The following is a 25,436-nucleotide window of genomic DNA, read 5'->3' on the forward strand; positions in this document are numbered from 1 at the left end:
GAGGAAGTCACCAGTTCCCTGTGAAAGTTAGTATCTAATTACCACAGCTCTTCATCTGAAGTGTATCAGCATCCCGAGGTTGTCTCTATAGTGTGTGTGTGTGTGTGTGTGTGTGTGTGTGTGTGTGTGTGTGTGTGTGTGTGTGTGTTTGTATGTGCGTGTATGACTGTGACTCATGTGACACCTGATGGGCCAGACTGCCTCACTCTAGTATTCCACTTTGAGAGGAAGTCAGTTCAAATAAATATTTTAAAACGCACCTTTTTTTTAATTATTTTTTTTACAGAAGACATTTTTAGCTGTGTCACTTTGAATTATCCAAAGTCTGCTATAAAAAGGTCTGGGAAAATAACTTGACACACATAGAGCACGCAGCACTGAAGGTGTAATCATTTCACCAAGCAGGAACTAAATAGCCACTTATCTCCTGTCATTTATTACAATAAAGTATCATTACAGAGGCTGTTTGTCCAAAATGGTTCCTAAAATGAAATTTCCTCCAGTCCTCATCATCTGACCCCAACACAGAGTACATAAAAACAGGTGTGTGTGTGATTAAACTGCAGAGTTCTCCTGTGAATTATATCAAATTGTATTCCAAACACCAAATGAATAATAAAAAACGTTGAAGAAAGTAGAACGGTCGATTTCAACCATACTGCAAAGCACTGCTTATGAGTTGACAGTTGACTGCCATCTTGTGTGCCCTATGATAAATGCAGTAGTTGCCTTAAAGGAAGGGGGGGAGATTTTTTTCTGGAGCATTTTTTTTTCTGTATTGCTTGAGATCCTCTTCACACGGGCTTCTCTCTCGCTGACTTTTTTTTTTTTTTTTTAATATATGTTTATAGAAATGTATAAACGATGTGTGGAGATACTAAACTGAGGAATACTTGTTATAAAATAAATAATTAGGGAAAAAAAACAGCTGCAGGTGAGCTGCAGGTGAACTACACGTCAGCTGGCTGGAGAGCGCAGCGTCTCTCTCTCTCTCTCTCTCTCCCTCTCTGCAGCACCGGCCTTGGAGGTGATGCGCGCTGTCTGTCTGTGTGTTTGTCGGTCTGATCTTCCACATGGACTCTGCTATAGGAACCAACACCAGGAACCAATGTCAATTTGATGTTTACAATAGAGCAATTATAGAGCAGCACAAATATCAGCGGCATCTCTCTCTCTCTCTTAAAGTGCCACGTACTCTGGATTTTTTAGGCCCGATCTTACCTCTACTTCACACCCCGATTGTAACCAATTAATGAATTGCTTTTTCACAAAAATGAAAAATGTCAGTCACCTATGGAACGGACAATCCTGTAAAAACACCATACAAGTCATTGGATCATGATGCGTCTGTCAAACTGCCATCTGCCCCTCTTCCCCTCTGCACAGACCACTCTTCCTGCACTAATTGCACATGCAGAGTCTTCAGCGATTTACGATACGGAAAAGATGACGCCAGAGCCAGAGCTTATGCTAGCTTGCTAATTTCAACGAAACAGTTACAGCAATGTTACGGCAGAAATGAACAGGCATTGTGGGTTCCAGTGCTCTGGAGCCTGAAGAAAGGGGCTTGGACTTTTGAATTGTGTATTTTTAAAATGTAGTCTGCTCAAACTGTTTTTCAAGGATCTCCTACTCGACCTTTAAGATAAGCCTTTAACCTATTTGTGCTTTTACAATACCTGTACTGACAAGTTAAAGCAGCTAACTGTAGATCACAGGGAGTAAAAATGTCCACCCAGTCCCAATAACAGCACCAAACACAAGAGGTGACAGTCGCACAACTTCACAGGTAGCTAGTAGTATGCACAGCTGCTACTTCTGTCTGACAATCTTTTTCAAGAATTTTACTATATTTTAAATTGTTATCGACCCATTAGCTACAACAGTTATTATGGTTTGCCTTTACTTTAAATGTCAGTTACCGTTTAAAAAAAAAACTGTCTATAAACCATAAGAAGTTCACATTAATTCACTTCTCTGTACACATCACAATCAGATACTAAGATGATTGAGGATTATTTTGGATACATCCGTGTCCCAGTTAGATATGACTGCGGATGATCTCAGACTGCATCCTATCACATTCATCTATAACTGTCTTATTTGAGAGCTACAAAGTTGAAAGTAAGACCATTTCCTCTGTGATCTCCGTAGAGAGTGCAACATGTGATCTGTACAGCAGATTCCGTGTTGTGTAACCAGCTGCTGTTTTACCACAGCATCTCCAGCTGAGCTAAAGAGCCTCATAAAGTTGTGGAGATGGTGGGAGGGGCCAGCTCCAGAGATGAAGGTGGAAGCAGGAAAGACCACACTTCCGACCGCCTCAACCTCAAGCTGAGGCTGCAGATGCATTATACAGTATATAACACATTTCATCAAGAATTGTGCCTGCGCATCAACCAGTTACAGATGTTTTGGCTAACCTTGAAGTATAATAATGTTCTTTACGTGTGTGTGTGTGTGTGTGTGTGTGTGTGTGTGTGTGTGTGTGTGTGTGTGTGTGTGTGTGTGTGTGTGTGGTTGCCTGTTATAATCCGTGTAGTAAAACCATGTGTTATTAGTTAATGCAAATCTTGATTTTTTGTTTTCACATGAAAATTACAGTGCTACCCTCCTAATCATACAATTATTGTCTGGGACTTTGTGTTCATGAACTATGTGAACATTAGAATTAAAGCTTCAGTTGGTAACAATTATTCAGTCATATTTGCTGGAATTGTCACTATATTCTGATGGTCAGACATTAAATGAGTAATTTAGGACAAAATCCAACTCCTCTGGCTCCACCTACAGCCTGTAATCGTATTTGCCAAAATCCACCGCGCCCGACGATTCTCCACCAGTCAGGTAGAGGGAGCAGGAGGAGCAGCCAATCGCCGCTCCTACACGTCGTGCTATGGATACGGTACATCTTTTTTTTTTTTTTTTTTTCTCTGTGGGTGCGTTCATGGCTACTTTGTGTGTGTGTGTGTCTGTGTGTGTGTGGGGCGCTTGGCAGAGGTTCATAAAGGGACCTGACGGAGTATTGTCTTGAAATTTCCGACCAAGTCGCGGAGTTTACTTTCACTTTCGTCAACTTACCAACTGGAGCTTTAAGGCAGCACTTATAACAGCTGACAACCTTTATGAGTGAACTGACTACTTCTATGTTTGCGACCAGTCTGTACATAGGTAAGTAGCATGAGTGAGCTGTTCCATCATGTTGCTCGTGATGGAAATGTGACATTTCTGTTAGTTTCACCCAGCTGTTTTATACAGATGAATGGAACGATTTTAACGAGCACAAATAAATGAAGCTTAGCGAAAGTTCAGACAGGAAGACTATCTCTTTAAGCACGCCTCAAAGCCCTTTCCCTGTTTTCCCGCTATCCTCTCGCTCCACCCTTATTCTCATAATTCAACCAATCACTGTCTGCCATCCTCTTTCTCTCTCCACCAATCAATCATTAGCATCACATTTAAAAGTTCTCTCTCTCTCTCCTGTCATCTAGAGCACTGGAAAAGAGAGTAACGACACGCATTGGTTCAATGGAAGCGCCTCCTGATGGAGGAATATGGGTATTGCAAAAGCGCCCAAGAACTGACATCTCTGCATTGTTGGTGAATGAGCAAGTGTGGTATTTTCAATAATTTAAGGACATTTATAGATCACCCACGTTAATAGCATCATTGAGGATCCTTTACAGATAAATATTAACACCTAGGCGAGTAAAAAAATAAATAAATAAATAGTTGTCTACATTAATGTTTCAATCTACATTTTGTAATAAACAAATTATAGGTATAATTTGATATGACCAAGACACCTAAAAACAAAAACACTGCCGTTTTCATCAATTTACAAGCAAGTGGGCAACACACATACATTGGAATGAATGAGTTTTCTGGGCGCTTTTGCAATACCCATATCCTGTCACTCGCAAAACCCTTACCACGGGAGTCAATGGTGGTGTCGTTACTCTCTTTTCCAGTGCTCTACTGTCATCCAGCAATTCATTTCAGCAAAACTCTCAGCCCACCTCCACCCCTGCACCACCTCCATCAAGATACAGACTGTCTTAATCTGGATCTTCAACTGAGAAGTTCCCTCATCAGGCGACTTCAAGCTTCCCTACCATCACCAGTGTTGAGGCCCAGGGGGGGTGTATAACTTTTAAGTTTATTTTGTGCACAATAAATGTAATTTCATCTTCATCTTCAAACCTGGCTCTCTTGTCGTAAATAGTCTGTCCTGATTGAATTGTGGTCAGTTCAAATAACAGTGATCCGGCAATTATGTAAAAATTGTAACAGGCCTCGCCATGATGAAGTGTTATTCAGTGTTATTCACTTCACCTGTCAGTGGTCATAATGTTATGCCTGATCAATGTATGCAATTCACTTTTGAAGGGAGCCTCCAGTGGCCATCTGAAGAAGTGCAGTACAGTACAGTACCTCTGTGTTGGCTTCATATTCCAGCCTAGGAGGTTATATCTTGGCTGCAACTAATAATCAAATATATTAACAAGATTAAATAGAGCTGAAATATTTCATCTAAGTGGTCTGCAGGAAGATAAAAGTCCAACAAAGTAAAACATTTGGAGATGTCCTCTTAGATTTTCTTTCTGTTTTCTTCAATTTAAAAGAGTAAATTATTTCAAAATTAAAGCAGAAGTAAGCGATCCGGTCATTTTGGCTAATGCTGCGTTCCAGGCAGGCTTTTGAAATTACAGCTTCAAGTCACGACTTACGACTTTGTAGCGTTCCAGGCAACCCGCAACTCGCGTTTCTCCGACCTGTTGTCTGTGAAAGTGCACTATAACGGCCACTCGTAACTTCCGACCTGTGAACTCGCACCAGATCGAACTGGTACCACTTCACTGGTCGGAAAAACACGAGTTACGGGTTGCCCTGAACGCACCATAACTTCTTGTCAGCCGACGGAGTTGGCAGTCCCCGCCCTCGTCATGGATCTATTGGTCCTCGTCCCTACGTCACCACATTCACGTGCATCCCTTGGCTGCACACACAGCCCTTCATGCCATTCTCTCTCCTCATTGGATAAAAATTGTAGGATACAAGAAGAGTTTTCTCCTCGGCTCAGAGCAGAGCAGAGGGACTGAGAGACCCGTGTTTCGGTCCAAACACTCTATGTAAGTGATTGCTGTCGGAAGATATAACTATTTAAGACTTATATTAACACAAAAATATCGCTTACTTCTGCTTTAAAGTATAATGAAAATATTAGTTAAAACCCTGCATGCAAAAATATAAAACAACACTAATGTGTTTATTGGTACTGTTAATTCATATAAGAAAATGTACATTCAGTGTTTGCATGTGAGCCTTCTAGCTTTTTACTAATATTCTGTACCAACAATGACCACATGATGGTAGCAGATATCAGTTATTATGAAGCCCCAAGCTCATCATCAACTTTGTCTTCTCAGTCTGCATTAGCAATCAGCTCCACAGTCCATTTTATTTTAATGTCTTCTTATCCATTAAGCATATCTGAGTGGCCTTTAAGAGCTAGTCTCCAAAGGTCATTTACTGAAGTGGTGATAGAGCACAAAGGCCGGGATTACTTTGACTCTGCGTCCAATTTACTGTGTAAGAGGGAAAACAGCTGATTTATCATTTGACTCTTCAGACTGATTATCTGTTAAAGGTTAACCTCTCCAGAGAGGCAGAGCAAAGAAATTACCATCTTATAAGATCAAACGTGGAATAGAAGAGAAAATCACCAGTCAATCAAACAAAATCTGACAACAACAAGAATAATCAGGACGTTCAGGATAATGGCCAAGATAATAAATCTTGATCTAAGAGGAGACCAAAGTCATTCTTCCCATATTTCAGTCCTGTAAACAGGTTTTGATAATGACACTGTGCAGGTATGTTAAACCTCACAAGGCACATTCAGACAGACAGCTCACCATAGTGCGAAATACGGGGGGGTTTGGGGGGGTCGGACCCCCCCGATTAACCCCTTGAGACCCCCTGAAAGACTCAAAAGCAAAATCTGAGGGGGGTCTCAATCTTGTCAAAAAAATAAATAATATAATATAATACAATAATTTTATTGTGGTCAATTAAATGTGTTTAAGATCACCATGTCCAGTATTCATAATTCAAAACATTTATTCGTTTAACATTAAGCTGAACCGTGTCACCTGCGCATTATGCAAATTAGCCATGTGCGCCAGCCCATCGCTATCAGAACAGAGGATCCCGTTCCTCTCCCACCCTCTGCCGAAGAAAGTGAAGTTGAGGCCGAGTGCTCTGAAGACGTAGCCGCAGCCCCTGCTGCTAGCACTGGTGATTGGCCGCTTTTCTTTTCTTTTTTTTTTTTACACCTAAGCAGGTGGGGTAATGGAAATACCGCAACCCTTGGCTTGACATTAAGGCAGGAAAATAACTTAAGGTAAGAGGCTAGCCTGCTTCAGCATACTATGGCCTGAACCCCCAGTGGTGTTGTTTGGCCAGGCGCCTGTTGTGAGCTATTTGTCTGTGCTTTTTCAATTTTCATGATGGCCCGTTATACGAATGTGATTTGTGGATGTGTTCAATGCTGTGTTTAAACGTATTTGCCAGATGGATGGTTAGATAAGGCTACATGATCGGTCATAGTTGCAGGCTGAGGATCTCGTGCACATAATTGCACGTCAGTCTCCGATCTCCAGATTTATACAGTTGGTTGTTATTTGAGTGCACGAGTTTGGTGTCTTTCATTCATTTTAATTGTTGTATTTTATTTATTGTCTATTCGTTTCTGCATTGCCCTGATCGCGCGCCAGTCTCCTATACCTGGCATTTATTCATTGTTCAAGTGCGCCAGTGTGGTGCCAATTATTGTCTTTTATTTATTGAATTATCGTCTATTTATTATCAATTACTTTCTGCATTGTAATGCACAACTTTGCCTCTCCTTTTTAGGCTATAGGCTAATTTTCTTGGCTTATTGTAATGTTATAGTCCTACTTTATAAAAAGAAAAAAAAATAACGGTACTGCGCAACAATCGCGAGTTAGGGACCCCCCCGAATATTGATGGGTATTTTGCACACTGCAGCTCACACACTATAAAACTGCTTTCACAGAGCGGAGCTCTTGTTTATTGTGCTGCAAATCTCTATCATGGCATGCATGGTTTCATGTTAAGTAAAGCCTAAAATCAAGGAGAAGGCGTTATAGTGCAAAAGTGCAAATTCATACTTTTCAGCATTAGGTCTATCTTCCTATTCTAACACTTATTATTTGCAGGCATCAACTATTCCTGATGTAAAATACACAATTTTGCAATCCTAGTTCCCTCCCCTTTCTCTCTCTTTCTCTCTCTCTCCTTTTCTTTGCCAGTCACTCAGAAACTCCCTTGTTCCTCAACGCAGCAAGTTGCAGATTGGAGCAGAAACAACAGAGGCACCTCCCCTTCAACACATCTGGAGCAGCGGAAGAGCAGAGAGGCACATAGCAGCAGTGTGTCTGAGCCTGTGTGTACCACTTGACTAATCAGGACCGAGTCACACGATTGGATACCTTTCTCTAGCAGACTAAAAGTGCAACTCCTCCACCTCGCTCTAGTCATCTGGTTTCCTGAACACACTCTGGTGCTGTGCTAACGCCATTCAGATCAAGGAGTCAAACTTCAACCTGTCCATCATCACCGACTGACAGCTCCCACAAACTACAGGTAAGTACCGTTAACACTTTACCGATTGCTTGAGCTCATTGCCTTGTGCTTGCTTTTTACAGTATCCTAATCTTTCCTAATCTTTCTGCTGATGCATGATAAACTAAACATTCTCTGTCACAATCTAAATTTATTTTCCATGAAGCTTTGATGGAGACCTCTTTGTTTGGAGAGCTATGACGTGCATGCAGTTAAACAGTAACACACTGAACTAGACTAAAACCTAAAACAGGACACAGATAATATTCATGCACTCTGCTTTAAGGCAATACAGTGAAGATCACTGACTGAAGAACACTTGGCAAAACGGATATCAATCTAATCATAAATTACACAAATGTCACATGGTCGCATCAACTTCATGACCAACGGACTTCCTGATATTTACTACGACGTTAAAGCTCCCTCACTGTGCTTCACTCTCTTGTATTTTAGCATTCCTGTACAACTCCCTGCATCCCTGCATGCCTAAACTTGCAGAGCCTCCGTTATCATGTGCCACAATTTATCCCCAAGAAAACTGTGCAAATAACTGAACAAATACCTGGATTAATAGACAAGCAATCATAAGCCGCACCCATCTCAAAATAGTGCCAGAAGTACTCTAATAACCTCTCAGTCTGTTGTGATGTGACTCCTATCAGTCCTGCAGTCATGTCAATTCTTGTGACATGACAAGTGATGACAGTGAGAGTAGACAAGACAGAGATCTGCACAGATCTAAACACATATTGACTGACTTCCCCTTTTAATTTCTGAGATAACGTGTTTCGTCATATTGTTCATCTTTTTTTTTTCTCACCCTTTGCTCGATGGATGCACTTCATCCTGGAGCTTGGAGTTTGGGTCATTCCCACTTCATGACACTCAGCTCCTGTCCAAGCTTGCATCTTCTCCTTCTGCCCATCGACTGAATTCGCTCCAAAATTGCTGAAAAATGACATAATTTGAGTTAAAACGTTATTTGACACTTCTGACTCACCACTTCAATTCATGCTTTCCTAGCTAGGCCACTGGAAAGCTCTAAAATGGAAGGAAAAAACCTTTGGGTACAAAAACATTCCAGGCATTTCTGCTTTCATTGGCACTGGGTTGTGTTTCCAGGACTGTTGAATACATAAACTAGGAGCATTTTACATAAAATAATCTTGTGGCTGCTCAAATGAATTCACTTGACTCTACGTTTCACATCCTGTAAGTCGTGCTGCTTCGTGGCCCAACCTCACTCATTTCAGACCTCTGTGGCTATGTCTAGTTGTTAGTTTGAATTGTCCTCGTTGTTTCAATTTCAAGTTTTGTCACACAACTGGGTGTGAACCCAAAGCAATGAAACAAGCAAAAGAACAAAGAAAACTAAATTATTGCTTCCCTTGGTTGCAGCACTTTAATATTCTATGTGATAGTCTTTGTATAACATCATTTATTACTGTACATTACAACCCTAATAAATCTATATGTAAACGCCAGAAAATACTCATATACTCATGCATAACTTCTTCTTTGCAGTCATTTATTACCATACCATATCTCTTGAGATTTTACTGTCTGGCCTTTGAATAACCCCAACAAGTAAAATGAGGTGCTACCAATGACTTAAAGGCACAATACGGCAGCAGCAGTCTGACACAAAGTGCTCCACCCAGTGCTTCACTCTGAGCAATGATTTAAGATCATACCATGAGCTCATATTCACATTAAGTACCATTCTGGTGTCAGTGGCACAGAGGTTATGTTTAATTTTGGGGTGTTGTATTTATTTTTGAAGAAAGAGACAGTTTGGTAGAGCCGGATTTCTCCGGGTGAGTCATGGGATGATATCATGACCTGTACATTATGACTTGCTAATACAAAAAACATTAAAAAACAGGAAGCGTGTCCAAGGGTGATAGGAAATGGCCTAACTTCATACTCTGCACTGACAGCTCGGCTCCTCCCTCTGACCGCTGAAAAAAAGAAGCTGACCCAGGTAGAGGTGCAGCTTCTTCCTGCCTGATAAAACAAACATATAATCCAGATTGAGAGTGAATTCTGAAGTGAAGCACAACGGGACAGACGGTCAGGCAGGGAGTAGACGGTGTGTGAGACAGGGCAGGGAGGTGGGAGGGTTTACACGGTCAGGAATGTGGACACATGAGAATGGACTGGGAGGGTCATGCTGGGAAACACACTGGGTAGTAACAGGCAGAATGCCAGGGCCTTCCACATCACAACAATTTAAGGGCTGCGCAGAAAGTCCAATTTCAACATTATTTCCACACTGGTTGCCTTTAAGTTTTCAAGAGAGAGCAACTTTCATCAACCCTCAAAAAGGAATTCATCCTTTTTTTCCACTTGCCTCTGGTTTTCTGCTCCTTCACACAAGCCACAGAGAACTGGCAGCCATGAAATTACAGTCTGTGGGCCTGGCCTGACAAAGCCAAAATTACAGGCAACTAAATATGGATGTTTAAATTGATTTCTCACAACAAATACTCTTGTAAATGTGTTTGCTTAATGGCCATGAAAAGAATTTAGTAGTTTGATCCATTTTGTCTTTCTGTTTTGAGCCTAGTTTTACATGTAAATGAGAGGCGTTTAAACCAGTTCAGTAAAATAACATCTGGATTTTATACCGTGGAAGAATATATAAAGATCATTAGTATAGTTTTAGCCACATCCCTTATGCTTATAGACACCTAATGGACAACAAAATACAATTTAAAAAAAACTTTAGTCTTCACATCATCAGACTAACAGCATCTGTGTATATTTGTGTGTGTGTTTCTGTGTTGGTGTTGCATACACTGAAGGATGCCACTAGGAGGAGGAAACAAGTGTGGCCGCTGTCAGAAGACGGTTTACTTTGCAGAGGAGGTGCTGTGTGATGGGCGGAGCTTCCACAGGTCCTGCTTCCTGTGCAGTGAGTAAACTCTATGCTGCTTCCTGTGATTGTCACTCTGGAAACCACTTAACTTCTGCCACTTGTCATTATGGCCGCAAGTAATATAGCCCCTTATGTGGACTGTTGCTTGTATATTCTTTAGGAAAAATGTATGCACAGGTAGGGAGAGCAATTGCAGGAGAAAATGCAGTCATGTCATATGGCTGCTTAAATTAAAAAAAAGTTTTGTTGAATTTCACATGCTATAATACTTACAGTATACGTTTTGATTCTCAGAGGCTAATTTGCTGTTAATTAGTTGGATTCATAAAAAGAAAAAGAAAAAAGATCTGAAAAATATGATTATAGTAGAGCTGCCATTTCCAGTTTTACCTTGTATGTCTGCGCTGTTATGCAGGTGAATAAAGAAATACACTTGGAAAAGTATAAGTTATGCTTAGAATTGCAGTAGGTGTATTTTTTCCTCCTGAATATCAGGAATTAATACCATTAAAAGATTTTATTGTAAAATTAAAAAAACAAAGCTTCTCCTTGCCTCAACTTAAACAAATATGTAGGTTCAAAGAGGTCTGACTGGAGTTATTTGTGTTCCCACGTCGTAATCAGACATTCCTGTGATGGAATTTGGATGAGAACATGTTTTCTAGAGTTGCTCCATAAAAGGAAATAGAAAGTTTATCTAAAAACATGAATGTGCTCAAAAACATGTCCACAAATATGCAAAACATCAACATGTATTTATGTGTGTGCGTGTGCATGTGTCTGACTGTGTAGTGGTGTGCGGGAAGAACTTGGACAGCACAACTGTTGCTGTTCATATGGATGAAATCTACTGCAAGGCATGCTACGGCAAGAAGTATGGGCCAAAAGGCTACGGTTACGGTCAAGGTGCAGGCACCCTGAGCATGGACAAGGGAGAGTCTCTGGGTATAACACATGACGAGTGAGTAACACACATACACACACCAACATACACACACCTTTGTGTCTTTTTATGGCCCTTTATCCTATGTGTTTGCGCTCTCTCTCTCTTTTTTCAATTAGACCCGCTCCTCATCGTCCCACCACCAACTCAAACCCATCCAAGCTGGCTCAGAAGTTTGGAGGCTCAGACAAGTGCCCTCGCTGTGGCAAGGCCGTCTATGCTGCAGAAAAAGTGATTGGAGCTGGGAGTGTAAGCACAAACACACCCATGCACACACAAGCATGCAAAAACAAGCCCGTATCAATATGAATCTTCTATTTGTTTACAGTCGTGGCATAAGATTGGATGTTTCACCTGTGCCACATGTGGGAAGAGCCTCGAGTCAACTACACTAGCTGATAAGGATGGTGAAATCTACTGCAAAGGTAAAACTTCACTGTCTTCACCTCCCATAAAACAATGACTTAAAATGTTTTATTTATTATTAGATTTTTTTCTCTTACTTTAGTGTGTAAATGGAAAAATAATTAAACGCAAATGCAACCTTTACTGTACATACCAACTGTTTTCCATGCTGGTTTAGAGCAGTGAGGCCAGGGGTGGTTGACCCATGTTGATCCTTTCATGGTGCATTAATCTGAAAGAACAGGACAGAGATGATGAATGATAAGGAAGCAACTATCTAAATACAGCTAACTAATAATAAGTAGTGTGATTATTAAGAGGGCTACAATCTCCAAGCTTAACGGGGATTTTGGCAAAGTGAGCTGTCATAAAGACAATCAGAGGGCAGAGGGCCCACAAACTCAGAAAAATATCCTCAAGCACACAACAACATTAAAATCATCAAAATAGAGCTCAAAAGCTTGTTACACCCACTGCTTGCAGTTTTTGTGCTTATTGAATTGAGAACAGACAATTTTGTGCTACAGTGCTACAAACAAATATAAAATTATTTTTTGTTTTTTAGCTACAGTATATACACCCAGTATTATGGTGGTTTCTATTGAAGTACTCAATGTAGGCTAGTAGGCTATTCATCATTTCATACAACCCAAAAAGGTTTCTGACAGACTGACTGGGTCCACAGAGGGTCTGAGTCAGAATCAGTTTAAATAGGCACAAAGACAAACTGATGCAAAATGATCACAAACACATCAATTGACCACAGAGCTGTTAAACAAGCAAAGACAGAAAACATAAAGTCAACTAAAACAAATTGTACTTTATAAACAATCGTGAAATCTGTCTGTCTCATTAAAAAGATGAATCTGTTTCGTCAGCAGAACCTTCAGATAAACAAACAGCCTAGCTAACATTAGCAACATTTAGGCTAACACCATTTCCCCCCCCTCTTGTAGCCTAAAATACAATATGGTTAAAATCCACGTGTGCGTTTACCTTCTGTGGGTGTTTTGCGGGGGAGAAGTAAGAAAGCAAAACAAAGTTTTGATTTCCTCCTCTGCTAAGTGAAATAAGATAAAGTTACCTAACTTACCTTATGATTTGTAGCAAAGACGTTTTAGAAACCTGTAGCGCGATCGTTCAGGTAAATTTAATTGGCGGCACTGAGCGACAGATTCTACGTTTTTCGCACCATTATTGTTGTGCAAGTTCAATAAGATGAAGTGCTAACGCACTATGATTTAACAATTTTATTTGAGAAATAAAATGAATAAATAAATAAATAAGTAAATAAAAGAACCAATAAATAGGCCTAAACATATTTGTGAGACCAATATGGCCTAATGTGGCTACTTAAAAAATGGGGATAGTTGGCTGTGCAACACCTGATGTTGATACCGAAGGACTTACTCATGTATTACCTCTCTGTCTTCCAGGGTGTTATGGCAAAAACTTTGGTCCCAAGGGATTTGGATACGGCCTGGGAGCCGGGGCGCTGGCGCACACGCAGTAGGGCCATAGACTGTTTCCAGACCACTGCAGTCCCGTCTTCTTCCTGCAGAGGGCAGTAAACATGCACCTTACCAACACATGCTTGAATTTTAAAAAGCTGCATCATAAACAGTAGGATTAGGGAATAAAACACCACTCTAGTCACATTCAAATCAAAGTTGATTATTTACAGTAAATTTTGACCCATACACCGCTCTTAATATGGATGTTCTGATCTATTTAAAGCTGCATTTGTGACTTGCACTATCCGCTCTGAGACACCCTTTTCTTTTGGTTTTCTTTTCTCCAAAGGAAATCTCACTATCAAAAGTTTCACCGCAGTCTATGTTACACAGCATGATGATAAATAAAAAAGTAAAACACATTGATTTTGGTGCCATTTCTTTTCTCAATTTGTGCAAACTTATGTAAACACTTATGAGTGAAACTTGTATTTGCAGTGGAACGTGGAAGTGATGTGGTGTGTTTTAGTTTCAATAAATGACACATTCATTCCATTCCTGACATAACATCACTGTGACACATCATGCTGCATAAGGTAAGGCCATAGCATCTTGTAAGAGTTAGGGATTTACCACCTCACTCCACCCACAGAGTTCATCTCAGATCAAATTCTCTCATGACAATTGAGCCATGTTATGGTGGTGTAGAAAGGTGTTAGGAAATAATAATAAAAAAGAAAGAAAGAAAAGAAAAGAAAAAAGAATTAAACTCCCCTCATTAAGACTTTTTTTCAGAGTTTAACTCTGTCATTTCATGTTATGTAATCACTGTTTCAACTGGAAGTGCCTGCCCCCAGCACCCTAGACCAATTACATGATTTTCAAAAAGTGATGATCGGTAATTGGCAGATTAATCATCATTCTGTCTGCTCTGGAGAACCTGTCTTCCTTGCACTTTGTTTCTCACACAGTCACACATTACAACATTTGACTTGGTATCCACCCTTTAGCCTCCCACTCACATTCCTGCTCTCAGCAGAGACAGGAGAAAACAGCTTGACATAAACACTTTTTTTGAGCAATTGACCTATAGCTTACATCTTATATTAAATATTGGGGGTAGGGGGAAGCTTTTCTTGAGCAGAGAGACAGAAAGTGGGAGGTGGCTAAACCCACTCACCTGCATTTAAGTTAAAAACCATTATAGAGCTCTGTTTAACACACACACACACACACACACACACACACACACACACACACACACACACACACACACACACACACACAAGCGTTTCATAAACAGTATGGGTCTCCTCCTGTCGTCACCGGGAGGAGGCGGTGTGCTCCACTTGAAGGGGGAGAAGGTCCACAGAGGAGCTGGGCATGTTCAAACATATCCACGCAGACCAGCCTACCAGGCTCCACGGTGCGCTGTCATTGCGCACAGACTGGATTTATCCAAAGGAACTTGCTCAAGCCACTGTGTCAGTGTTTGTGCAGGCTGTCATCATTACCTATAGCATAAACGGATGTTTTGTTGCCTGAGGGACAACAGTGGTAGGGATATCTATCACCAGAGATGCGTAGGTTTTTGAATTGATTCATCCCGATACGCGCCACTGCCGAGGACTTTTAAAGTTTGGGCTCTTGTCTGAGGACCGTGGCTCGAGGTGGCCATGTCTCTCCCGGTCAAAGTGATGAGAGACGGGAGGCTGGAGAAGCGCAGCAGCGGGCTCCTCCAGCTGTGGAAGAAGAAGCGCTGCGTGCTCACCGAGGAAGGGCTCCGTCTGCACAACTGCAAGGGCGCCGGCGACGGTGATGCTCCGGGCTCGGCGTGGAACTCCAAAGCCAAGGAGCTCCGCTTTGAGCGCATGGTCACGGTGGACTGCGTGGAGTACAAGCGGGGGCTGGTGTACTTCACCGTGGTCATGGCCACGGGGAAGGAAATTGACTTTCGGTGTCCGCAGGACGGCACGCCGTGGAACGCGGAGATTGCTTTGGCGCTGGTGCGCTACAAGAACCTACGGGCCATTCAGACCGGGAGGAACAGACACCTGTCAACAACACACCTGGGCAGCACAGGGGAGGATGTGGAGCTCTGAGGTAAGGGGAGGGTGACAGATGAATTAGACTTAGTCTGGATTTGAAAAGGCTCTTCATTCATTCATTAACTCATTCACTATAATATTATTTGATTGTTGTTGTTGTTGTTGTATTTTTAACTGGACCCAGAGTCTGTACTAATAAATTATCTATCTATCTATCTATCTATCTATCTATCTATCTATCTATCTATCTATCTATCTATCTATCTATCTATCTATCTATCTATCTATCTATCTATTATGTTTGGGCTTTGGAGGAGAGAGTGTTATCACCACACAGCAGCAAAGCCTCAGTTTCACTTTACTGTAATTAACTCTGTGTTGTGAGATTGACAGTCAAACAGATGTAGCCTATGTCAAAACATCACTTTAACCCCTTTGCCCCACCTCTTCCTGCCAGAGGTTCTCAACCATTTGCCATCAAAGATCCCAAAAACTCCAGTGCATCAGTGGTAACCCCACCCCCTCCCTCTGTAGTTGAAGGGGTGCTAATATGAAACAAGATGGTGCAGTGATTTGGTGGAATGACAACATCCAGGCTCTTGGGGATGAGAGGGGCTCATAGCTATGGAGCTCTCCTCAGGCCTGAAGTTACAGTCATGCTAAAGGTTATTTACAAGTCGCACTTCAGTGTTAAAATGTTTTGCTGTTGAGTCAAAGTCATGTCAATGTTTCCTTACAACGGTCGTCATCTGCCCTGACTGCACCACAAACCCACTCTCACTTGAGGACATAATTACGATGCAATGTGAGCCTCCAAAATAACATCTGCCTGCCTCTCCCTCACTAGGCAGCCAAGTATTTTTAAACACACACTCACACACACACATACTCACAGAGTCACTACTTATGTATTTCACTGATATGAAGACGATTGAGCACGTGGTGTGTGACCAGAGCCAATTTCCCAATATATCAATATCAGCTTTTCAATATTTAGGTTGTCACCATGTGACAACAGTGTCATGTGCTGAAACTGGTTGCTGAATGTTCATGAAGTGGAGTGTGCAAGTCTGAACTATGAGCTCACAGTCCAGGAATCTGCAGCGATGATTCCTTAAGAGCGCTGCAGTAGTCAAGTGCCCAAATTAACTTAGTAGCCGTGGTAACAGTGTTATAACTCACCACAAATGCACTTTATAGTGACACCATCAGCTGCCATCAGTGTCCAATATATAAAGTAACAAATTAATATTAAAAATCTGTCTCTTCTTTTTCAGGCCTTTCTATTTCCTGGGCGAGTGAACCAATCAGAGTGATGAAGGGTAGAAGACACCAGATCAGCTTGATTCTGTGGTGCTGAGCATGATGGGATGCGCCAAACAGCCAACACTGGATATGGATTAATGGACTGAAAAAAAGTGCTGCAGATATGCTCATATTCCTATGAGGTTATTCACACTGTCAATCAAAGCATAGGAATCTGAAATGCTGTTAGCATGGATATGTTTGTTTTTTCTGTCAGTAACCAAGGTCAACATGGAGGTCGTTGCATAATGAAACGACGGTGTCATCTGGACAAAGACTGTGGAGCTGGGACACTGTTTACACCTGTGCCTTGATGATTCAAAAATGTAATTTATATAAGGCGAATTTTCTCAGCATTTTCCAACATTGCGGAGAAACAGGAGTTATTTGTTTCTTCAGTCTTAATTTGTTATAGACTGAACAGATCTGCATGTTTGTTTTTTTAAAGCTGCACATGAAGAATAATTATTTTGCTCATATTATTATATTCTATAAAAACCATGTACAGTATTACATGCTTAACAATATTAAATACATCTTTTCAGTATCACACAAGGTACTGATATTTTTCACTTCATTTTCATTATTTCTGTCCAACACTTCTACACTGCTGTTCTCTGCACTGGAGCACATAATGTTTCTTATTTCTAAAGAGACAGTTGCAGTTTATTTAGACCATTAATTGCTAAGCCTGCCTGTTTCCAGTTGTGGTGCAACCTTACTGTTGTAGCCTCTGGAAAATGCACACACCCCAGACACAGACACACACACACACACACACACACACACACTGTGGCCAGGACACCTTTTGTTCTGAGCAGTGTGGAGGACTAATGAGAAGCTCGGTGAGCCTGAGGCATACCAACATCCACCCACACATATTCACCTACAGGAGCTTATGTGCACACCCAGCATGTAATTTAGCAAAGTCTCTGCATCAGCGGACACTCGTTAGTGAGGACTAGCATATATTGTGCATTCAAGCTTGTTTTGTGTGTTTGTGTGTGTGCATGTGTGTGTGGAGCTCAGTGCAGGTCAGGGATAAAGGGCCGATTGTGAAGCAACTTCTCTCCTTGCGGTGGAAAACCCCGAAGTCACACCGCGTGAGTCAGCAAGGGCCCAGGAGTGCTACAAGGAGCAGAGGCACCCAGTGATGGCCAGTGTGTATGTGTGTGTGTGTGTGTGTGTGTGTATGCTTGGTTGTGTGGTTATGTGCAGTGTGTCCTTAAGCGTCTGTGTGCTCACACTACTCAGTGAGATGCCCTGTCTAAACATCACAACCTCTGTCCAGGGCATCTGGTTTTCTCAGCAGATAAACACACACCTGTCATTTCATGAACCAAATGCTAGAACACAGGTCAGTCCAAGCTGCATTAGTGTTTGCCTTATTTTGACACTGATGCTGTTGCAGATAGCACCACTAACCTGACTTATTTGTCAGTGCTTGTTGATGAAAGAGAAAACTTGCTTGACGAAGACTATACTCTTCAAAATGTTTTTACAAGTCACATTTCTTCTGCATGGGCTTCCGTGAAGTGAGCTGCTATGTGCTACATGTGTTTGACCACTAGAGGTCTGTATGTGTCTCTTGTTACACTGACTGGAGACTTGGACTTCTTTTTGTACACTGATAGTGTAGTGTGTGTGTGTGTGTGTGTGTGTGTGTGTGTGTGAAAGAGAGTGAGACCTTTCAGTGGTTTGCATATCTAGGTTTTTGGCAATCCTTCAGTCTTTAGAGCAGGCTTCTATTTGCTTCACCTCACCATTAATGCTAAGCCAACAGTATTTCATCAGTGTGTGTGTGTGTGTGTGTGTGTGTGTGTGTGTGTGTGTGTGTGTGTGTGTGTGTGTGTGTGAGAGAGAGAGAGAGTGCTAGGACTACATATGAGTTTGAAATACCATTTCACTGTGAAATATTACATTTTTTTCCCCACATGATAGTTCCTGGAATAGTAGCCTAGCCTACTGAGTTAACTGAATACCATGCATGCAACTTCCCCACAATATGTTTGTTGTAATAGTAAACCTTGTAATTTAGCTATAATCTATGCCCAAAAATATTGGCAGACAAAAATTTGACTTTTTTTTTTTTTAAAGAGCACCTGCATGTTACAGTACAACAAGTATTGAACATGTACTATGATATGTAGCTACTACCCAGTTTAAATAGGAAAATTGAGTTCTGAAGACTGCAGCTTTTACAGAATAATTGTTATTAAAAAATGCTCATTTTTATGCTGTTTTGCTGCAGCTTAATTCCAACATTTAATTCAGAAATGTGTTTGGTTACAAATCACATCAGTCATCTAGTGATCCTGTGTGTTGCACTTTTCCCTAAGGCTTCCCTGCAAGGCAAGCATGGCTTGTATTTTGATGTGTCCTTTGAGATTTAGGTGTGAATAAATAAGAATCTACCGTCATGCTCGCAGCTCTGTAAGTTTAGCCACTGAAATGCTAAAGTCAGTATGCTAATATATGTTCAAATGACAACACTGGCATGCTGTTTAGCAGGTAGACTACTTAATGCCATGTTAGACACTCTTAATTCATCGTGTTGGCATGTTATATGTGTGTGTAGCTATAGTAGAGGTAATTGGTTTTACCTAACAGGGCCTCCTGTTTTTGTTTGTTTGTGTTTTTGTTTGTTTGTTTATTTGTTTTTAATCTAATCTGAAGATAGGGGAAAGTGTAATAATCACCAAATTCTGGATTAATCACTTGAGAACTATTAATTTCTGAGATAGAAACGTTGATCTGCTGCTGGTGCTGAAGTTTGAGTCGAGGGCTCACTAGTCAGTATGATTCATCTTCTGAGGACCATAGTACATGATGCATCTGCAAAAAGTTGCTAAAATCTTTCAGTGTGGACCAAAATTATGAATTGATGGATTACACATCCCCAGTAGTTCACCATGAGTCGCCTTCATCCTCCTTTGTTGTGCAAGGTCAAAGCTCCAGGCTCCAGCTGCTTGCCTCAAGGTTTATAACAAATCTGTGAGAGACGAATGGACAGAGTGAGATTAGACTGGAAGAGAGATGGGCTTGGCTAATAATAGCCTCCACTAACAAAAGAGAAAGAGAGAGGGAGACAATGGGTGGTGCAGTTAAATAGACTGAGACCAAATCGTTTGCTCCATCTCTGTTCTGTCCATCCTGCCTCTGCTGCCGTCGCATCTCTCTCTCTCCTGCCTCTGACACTGGTAAGGTTCCTTCATGGTGTGGTTTCCAAAGCTATTCAGGTGTGGTGTTCATCTTACTGTGTGCATATTGTTGATAAAAATGAATGGATGACAATTTAAATAGATTTTGCTGGAACAAACATTTAATTGTTAAAAATCCTTTTTTAATTTTCAGACAATTCTGGCTCCAATTGTTCAGCTGCTTTTAATTTCAACAGATCTGCATGTTCCTTGTGTTTTAGGGGATCAGTGTATGTAGTGTATGTAATTTCAATCCAGTAAACAAGGACATTAATGGGGATCTATAAAGTTCTTTTAATGTAATTAAATTGTAGCTTGACTTCACCCTGTAACTGAACCTAAACCAGAACTGCATTAACCTTAACACTGCGAGTGAGTGAAATGATGTGAACAGGTTGGTTGAAATCTGGAGCCAAATCAGCTCTAATCCAAGGTGGATGTGAACTTTCCAAAGCACCTTTGGCTGCCTTTTTTTTTTTTTTTTTGCACTGCCAAATTGGCTGCACCACAGAGGCTCACAAGCATCCATGGGTTACTGGCAGCAAATCCCTGATCCAGGCTGGGCACCCCAGAGCACAATCAGCCTCCACAGCTGTCTATCAGATGTCCCCCGGTCTATTTGGGGAGACAGGCCACTCTAAATTCCTCTCCCTGAGATAATCCTCAGGAGAAAGATGGGGATAAGAGACGAGAGAGGTGGATGAGGGATGGCTATCAGAGAGGAATTTTCCTAATCCGCTGGAGCAGTTTGTAACCCCGTCATACTAGGAGGTCTTAGGTGACATTATTCCCAATTCAAACCAACACGTATAAATGGAAGAGGGGTATAAACAGAGAAAGGGTGAGATAAGGTGAGACTGATAATTACTTGATGATTTGATAAAGGGCAGAAGGGCCTGATGCTGGGGGAGAGGAGGGGTTGACAAATGAAGTCAACATTATAGCCATTTAAATGAGCCACATTTTTCACAATTTTCATTTTTTGGTATTACCCCTCTGAAACTTCTATTTATTCTTTAATTCAAGGTAACATTTATCCATACTTAATGAGTTTGACCATTTATTTTGTACACTTAGCTTTGTTCCAATCACTTATCCTTACTTTCATGGACTGTATCTATCTTTGCCATTTTCTTTCTTTTTTATTTTATTTTTTTTTATTTTTTTTACCATTTATCAGGATATTTCAGTTATATGAGATACTTTAACGATTTTAACCATTTACCTAAAGCTAATAACTAATCTATTTAACCCATTATTTAGAATTTTTGGACATATTTAAGCTGCATATATTTTTTTTAAGCATGTTTTTTGATGTTCCTGCATGTTTTTCAGCTATTTTTCCTGTACTCACAGCACATGGTGTTCAGTGTTACAGCTGATTCAAAGTCCAGATAATTCAGAGTGTAGATATACATTTCTTTTAATCTAAATTATAATATGTAACATATATAAAATATACCCAGTTTAGTTGAGCTGCTCCACATACCCAAAAACCATAATATGGTGCTTTTTGGAAAGTGTAGGTGTGGTATACAGGGGGAAAAAAGCAGGGATTTTTCATTATTCGAGCCATGAAAGTGTCAAGACAGTGCTAAGCAGCAAGAAGGTGAAAGTGAGTGTGAAGGGTTTTCCTTGATTGGCCTGCTTACATGACTCCACATTCTGCGAGAGCGCTCATAGAGAGGAGAGAAAGATGATCTACCCCTGAAAAGCTGTTGAACACACACTGACAACTGTTCATTGTGTGTGTGTGTGTTTGAGTATTTGTTTCTAATCTCTTCTGTCTCTCCTCCAGTGAGACCCAATCAGCAGGATGCCTGAGCATGTGTGAGTGATCAGGCTTTGTGTTCTTATTATAGACCATTAACTGTAATTTCCACACATAGAAACACACACAACTCTTGTTTTGACATTATTTCGAAAAGTTGGTCTTTCCTTAAATTTTTGCCTGTCCTTCTTTTACAGGCAAGAGGTAAGTCCAGTTTATCATTGATATCATTAAAGAATATTGTCTAATAAGAAGGAAATATTCAGGTAATATAGTTTGAACTGCAAGAAGATGATTTTAACTGTGGTAATGAGCTCAACTGTGTTCTCGATCCAGAGGAAACCAAAGATCTCAGCTTCAAGGAAGCTGATGCTCAAGGTGAGCATGATTTTATATTGTTTTGTAATACACATGTTTAACCACAGGAGAGCAGCAGAGGTCATCGAGCTGTTGTGTGTCCCCTGATACTCTTACATTAAACCCTGAACATTCATAAACCCAAAAGTTTTATCTTATATAACAACTGCTTCACAAGATAAAAGTGCCCTGTAATACATTATCATCTACATGCTAATTCATGGTTGTGCAGAGTCTGATGGTGGCAAAGGCCAAGGAGGAATTAGAGCAGGAGGTCGTTGTCAAAGAAGAGGAGAAACACAAGTATCTGGCAGAGAGAGCTCCTCCTCTGAACACCAGCGGCCTGAGCCTTGGGCAGCTACAGGTAACATCACCTCACATTGCCCCATTCTGCTCTCCACTCACTTCCCAGTTATTCAAAACCACTGAAAGCTGCATCACCAGTAATACTGCAGGCAATCCAAGTTTACAGTAAAACATTTTTCCCCCAACGTGGACCCTCTTGAGACCTTTGCCACATTTCTGTCTTCATTCACTACCTTAATGTATCTGTATAGGATCTGTGCAGAGAGCTCCATGCCAAAATAGATGTGGTGGATGAGGAGCGATATGACATTGAAGCCAAAGTTATGCTCAACACACGTGAGGTTGGTATGTGGTATTTTCTCCATGATCTGATGATTGGGACACAGAGGTACTGTTACAGGGAGAAATGCTTACTGTCTTTTGTCCCTGGCCCAGATTAAAGATCTGAACATCAAGGTGTTGGATCTCAGGGGGAAATTCAAGAGGCCCAATCTGCGACGTGTTCGTGTGTCTGCTGACGCCATCCTCCGCTCGCTGCTGGGCTCCAAGCACAAAGTCTCCATGGACCTCAGAGCAAACCTCAAGTCTGTCAAGAAAGAGGATACTGAGAAGGTTTGTGTGGAGAAAAGACACGCGCATACACACACATACAGGGAAGGAAAGAGAGACAGCATCATCAAGCAAGCCCAAGCAGGCTGTGTAGCTTCCTAAGGGCAAGGTAGCTGTTACAGATACACATGACATCATCATCGAAGTCTGTGTTTGTGAATCTATTAGTGCCTGTGTGTGTGTGTGTGTGTGTGTGTGAAAGGTGTGTTTGAGATATCGAGCAGCAGGCCAATGCAGGGCGGTGACCATGTGTGTGTGAGAGAGGCAGTACCAAACACAAAACAATGTTCCCATTGTACACAGAACAGTAGCTTTTGTGACCGGTTCTGCTCACTGGTCACTGTGTGTGTGTGTGTGTGTGTGTGTGTGTGTGTGTGTGCGCGTGTGCGTGTGCAGATAAGACAACGCTGGTATCTGTATATGTGCTTGCAGAGATGTGTGTGTCTTTGGGTGTATTAGGGGCTGTGGACTAGTTACACAACTATGATGCTCTCTAAAGAGAATTCCCAGTTGACAGTGTGGGTCTCTAAGGTTTAGATAAAATAAGAACTTCTGCACCTGGTGTAGTTCAGTCTCTTTGAACAAAAACAACAACAACAACAACAAAGACTGTTCTCAGCCTGTCATTACCAGCATCTATCTACTAATCTAATGTATCTGTCTGCAGAAGAGGCCGGTAGAGGACAGCGATTGGAGGAAGAATGTGGAAGCCATGTCAGGGATGGAGGGAAGGAAGAAGATGTTCGACGCTGCTAAGGGTCCTGCGCAGTGAACACAGAGGATGGGCTGGTGTCGTGTCCTGCTGCATCTGAATTGGCTTTGTAACTTGTTTTTCAGTTTCTGCATCTCTGTCTCACACTCTCAGCTTTGGGTATGCTCCTGCCATGGAGGTGATAAGATGTCCCCCCACACACAAGGTTTCCCCCCTCTCCTTTTTGCTGTTCTTTAATAAGTTGTTAAAATGACTGTCTATGCACAATGAACAGTTATTGTTCTCATAAATGACAACACACCTGAACCCCAGGTACTGTATTTATGTTTGCAGGCAAATGTCATAATGTGCAGCTTGTATCTCATATATACAAATGTGGATAGCATGGTGACTTCAGCAGGCTTAATATTATAGCTAAGAATATGGTAAGATAAAATTGTATATCTGATATTCTTGCTTGATTAGCATGAGCTGTGGTTTTATACATTGCAAAGAAAAAAGGATGTGTACTTCACCTGCTGTATTCACATGAAAACTAATAAAGCTCAATGTAATTTCTTAGTGTTTTTTTCTGAGCAAATGTGTGAGCAGTGACCAGTGGCTGCAGTGAAGTGATAAAAAAAGAGTCTGGGAAATAGAAAAATTCTATTTTTTTTTTCTAAATGTATTTTAGCTGTTATGTAGACTCATGGTCCACATTTTGTACATAGTGCATATACATAGTTTTGGCCAGAGGATCCAGACACATATTGACAATGAAGAAACACAAATATGTGGTCCAGGTATTAGCCAGAGTTATCTCGCAATCTGGGATACACACCTTTGACAAGAGGACTAAGCAAGCATTAAATCAAACAGGATTTCAGTCTTGCAGCCTGCGGTCAACAGAGACTTTGTTCTGTCAAAGCTATAAAAAACTTACAGGCTGCACAGCCTTTTGTGTTTAGGACCATGTTAGCACAGTGTTGGTCTATAGTAGAGCCCAAAATATTTTAACTACTTGATGCATTGAAGTGAATGTTTTTATGTCATCCAGTGCTGCCAAAGGGTCAAAAAGTTAATTCGTCAATGAACTAAGTTCATGACCAAATGGCTACAGTGCTAACAATGCAGTCATGAGTCAGGTTTTAGGACTCTCGATTATTGTTTTGGGTTAGAGGAATGTAAAGAGAAGGTTTTTTCAGAAAAGCACATCTACTGTAACATAACGTAGAGGCACCTTTGCTTACATGCTGCACATTTCTGCAGATATGCTTCGCCATCTGTCCACAGCTGTAAAACAGTCCTCTTTCGCTTCAGTCTGTTTTGCATGCTCATACAGCGAGCACACTGTGAGAAGTGCTTCCTTATCGTCTCTCCCTGCGGATGCAAAGAACCTGAATTTCTCCCTCATGTATGGGTTTGAGGGAAGTGGAGGCTCCATTTCACTTCTGTTTATTCGGCTTGGTCTTCCCTGAAAGTGTAACACTTTTTAATTTTATAACACATCGCAACAGTGTAAGGGCACACACTGATATTATTACACACAATTACACAAAGTTCAGCCTTCAGCGCTTCTAATGAAACTACACTGTACATGCATGCATTGCTTCTTTGGCCAGGGAGTGACAAGCAAACTGGTTCCATAAGATAACATCTTACAGTAATAGTACATGCTATAAGCCAATCTTCTCCAAATATAATTGGAGCAGACTCATGTTTGCACATGTACATGCACAAAGGAAGGAGAAATCATGTGCTTCACTTTATCACTTTATCGTTATCATGATAGCAGTTCACCCTCATTATTGTG

General features: G+C 41.1%; 3 protein-coding genes across 4 annotated transcripts; all 3 read left to right on the top strand.

Annotated features, from left to right (window-relative positions):
• The first annotated feature begins 7,366 nt into the window (after positions 1–7,366).
• LOC146984716 (cysteine and glycine-rich protein 1-like) lies at positions 7,367–13,738 on the top strand. Its single transcript, XM_085782105.1, has 6 exons — positions 7,367–7,671; positions 10,461–10,570; positions 11,327–11,495; positions 11,597–11,726; positions 11,806–11,902; positions 13,319–13,738. Exons 2-6 carry the CDS (start codon positions 10,462–10,464, stop codon positions 13,393–13,395), a joined length of 582 nt encoding a protein of 193 aa, XP_085638231.1. The 5' UTR covers positions 7,367–7,671; position 10,461; the 3' UTR covers positions 13,396–13,738.
• An 865-nt stretch (positions 13,739–14,603) lies between these two features.
• phlda3 (pleckstrin homology-like domain, family A, member 3) lies at positions 14,604–17,245 on the top strand. Its single transcript, XM_085782106.1, has 2 exons — positions 14,604–15,439; positions 16,662–17,245. Exon 1 carries the CDS (start codon positions 15,013–15,015, stop codon positions 15,436–15,438), a length of 426 nt encoding a protein of 141 aa, XP_085638232.1. The 5' UTR covers positions 14,604–15,012; the 3' UTR covers position 15,439; positions 16,662–17,245.
• A 4,446-nt stretch (positions 17,246–21,691) lies between these two features.
• Positions 21,692–24,155, top strand: tnni1a (troponin I type 1a (skeletal, slow)). 2 transcript variants are annotated; one of them, XM_085782108.1, is made up of 7 exons: positions 21,692–21,719; positions 21,858–21,864; positions 21,997–22,038; positions 22,250–22,381; positions 22,575–22,664; positions 22,759–22,935; positions 23,600–24,155. In XM_085782108.1, exons 1-7 carry the CDS (start codon positions 21,706–21,708, stop codon positions 23,702–23,704), a joined length of 567 nt encoding a protein of 188 aa, XP_085638234.1. In that variant the 5' UTR covers positions 21,692–21,705; the 3' UTR covers positions 23,705–24,155. The 2 variants fall into 2 exon arrangements, with proteins under 2 accessions (XP_085638234.1, XP_085638233.1); XM_085782107.1 differs by lacking the exons at positions 21,692–21,719; positions 21,858–21,864 and having other exon boundaries at positions 21,935–22,038.
• Positions 24,156–25,436: the final 1,281 nt, after the last annotated feature.

The sequence above is a fragment of the Trachurus japonicus genome, chromosome 7 (genome assembly GCF_045865225.1).
Source record: "Trachurus japonicus isolate A0001 chromosome 7, Traja_1.0".
Classification (NCBI taxonomy): domain Eukaryota; kingdom Metazoa; phylum Chordata; class Actinopteri; order Carangiformes; family Carangidae; genus Trachurus; species Trachurus japonicus.

Bases quoted from the DNA above. Each gene is read 5' to 3' on its own strand.
- LOC146984716 (XM_085782105.1), top strand. From the start codon at position 10,462: ATGCCACTAGGAGGAGGAAACAAGTGTGGCCGCTGTCAGAAGACGGTT. The intron at 10,571-11,326 runs GTGAGTAAACTC...CTGACTGTGTAG, and splicing joins CAGGTCCTGCTTCCTGTGCA to TGGTGTGCGGGAAGAACTTG. The intron at 11,496-11,596 runs GTGAGTAACACA...TTTTTCAATTAG, and splicing joins CTGGGTATAACACATGACGA to ACCCGCTCCTCATCGTCCCA.
- tnni1a (XM_085782107.1), top strand. From the start codon at position 21,952: ATGATTTTAACTGTGGTAATGAGCTCAACTGTGTTCTCGATCCAGAGG. The intron at 22,665-22,758 runs GTTGGTATGTGG...TCCCTGGCCCAG, and splicing joins TTATGCTCAACACACGTGAG to ATTAAAGATCTGAACATCAA. The intron at 22,936-23,599 runs GTTTGTGTGGAG...ATCTGTCTGCAG, and splicing joins AGAAAGAGGATACTGAGAAG to AAGAGGCCGGTAGAGGACAG.
- phlda3 (XM_085782106.1), top strand. From the start codon at position 15,013: ATGTCTCTCCCGGTCAAAGTGATGAGAGACGGGAGGCTGGAGAAGCGC.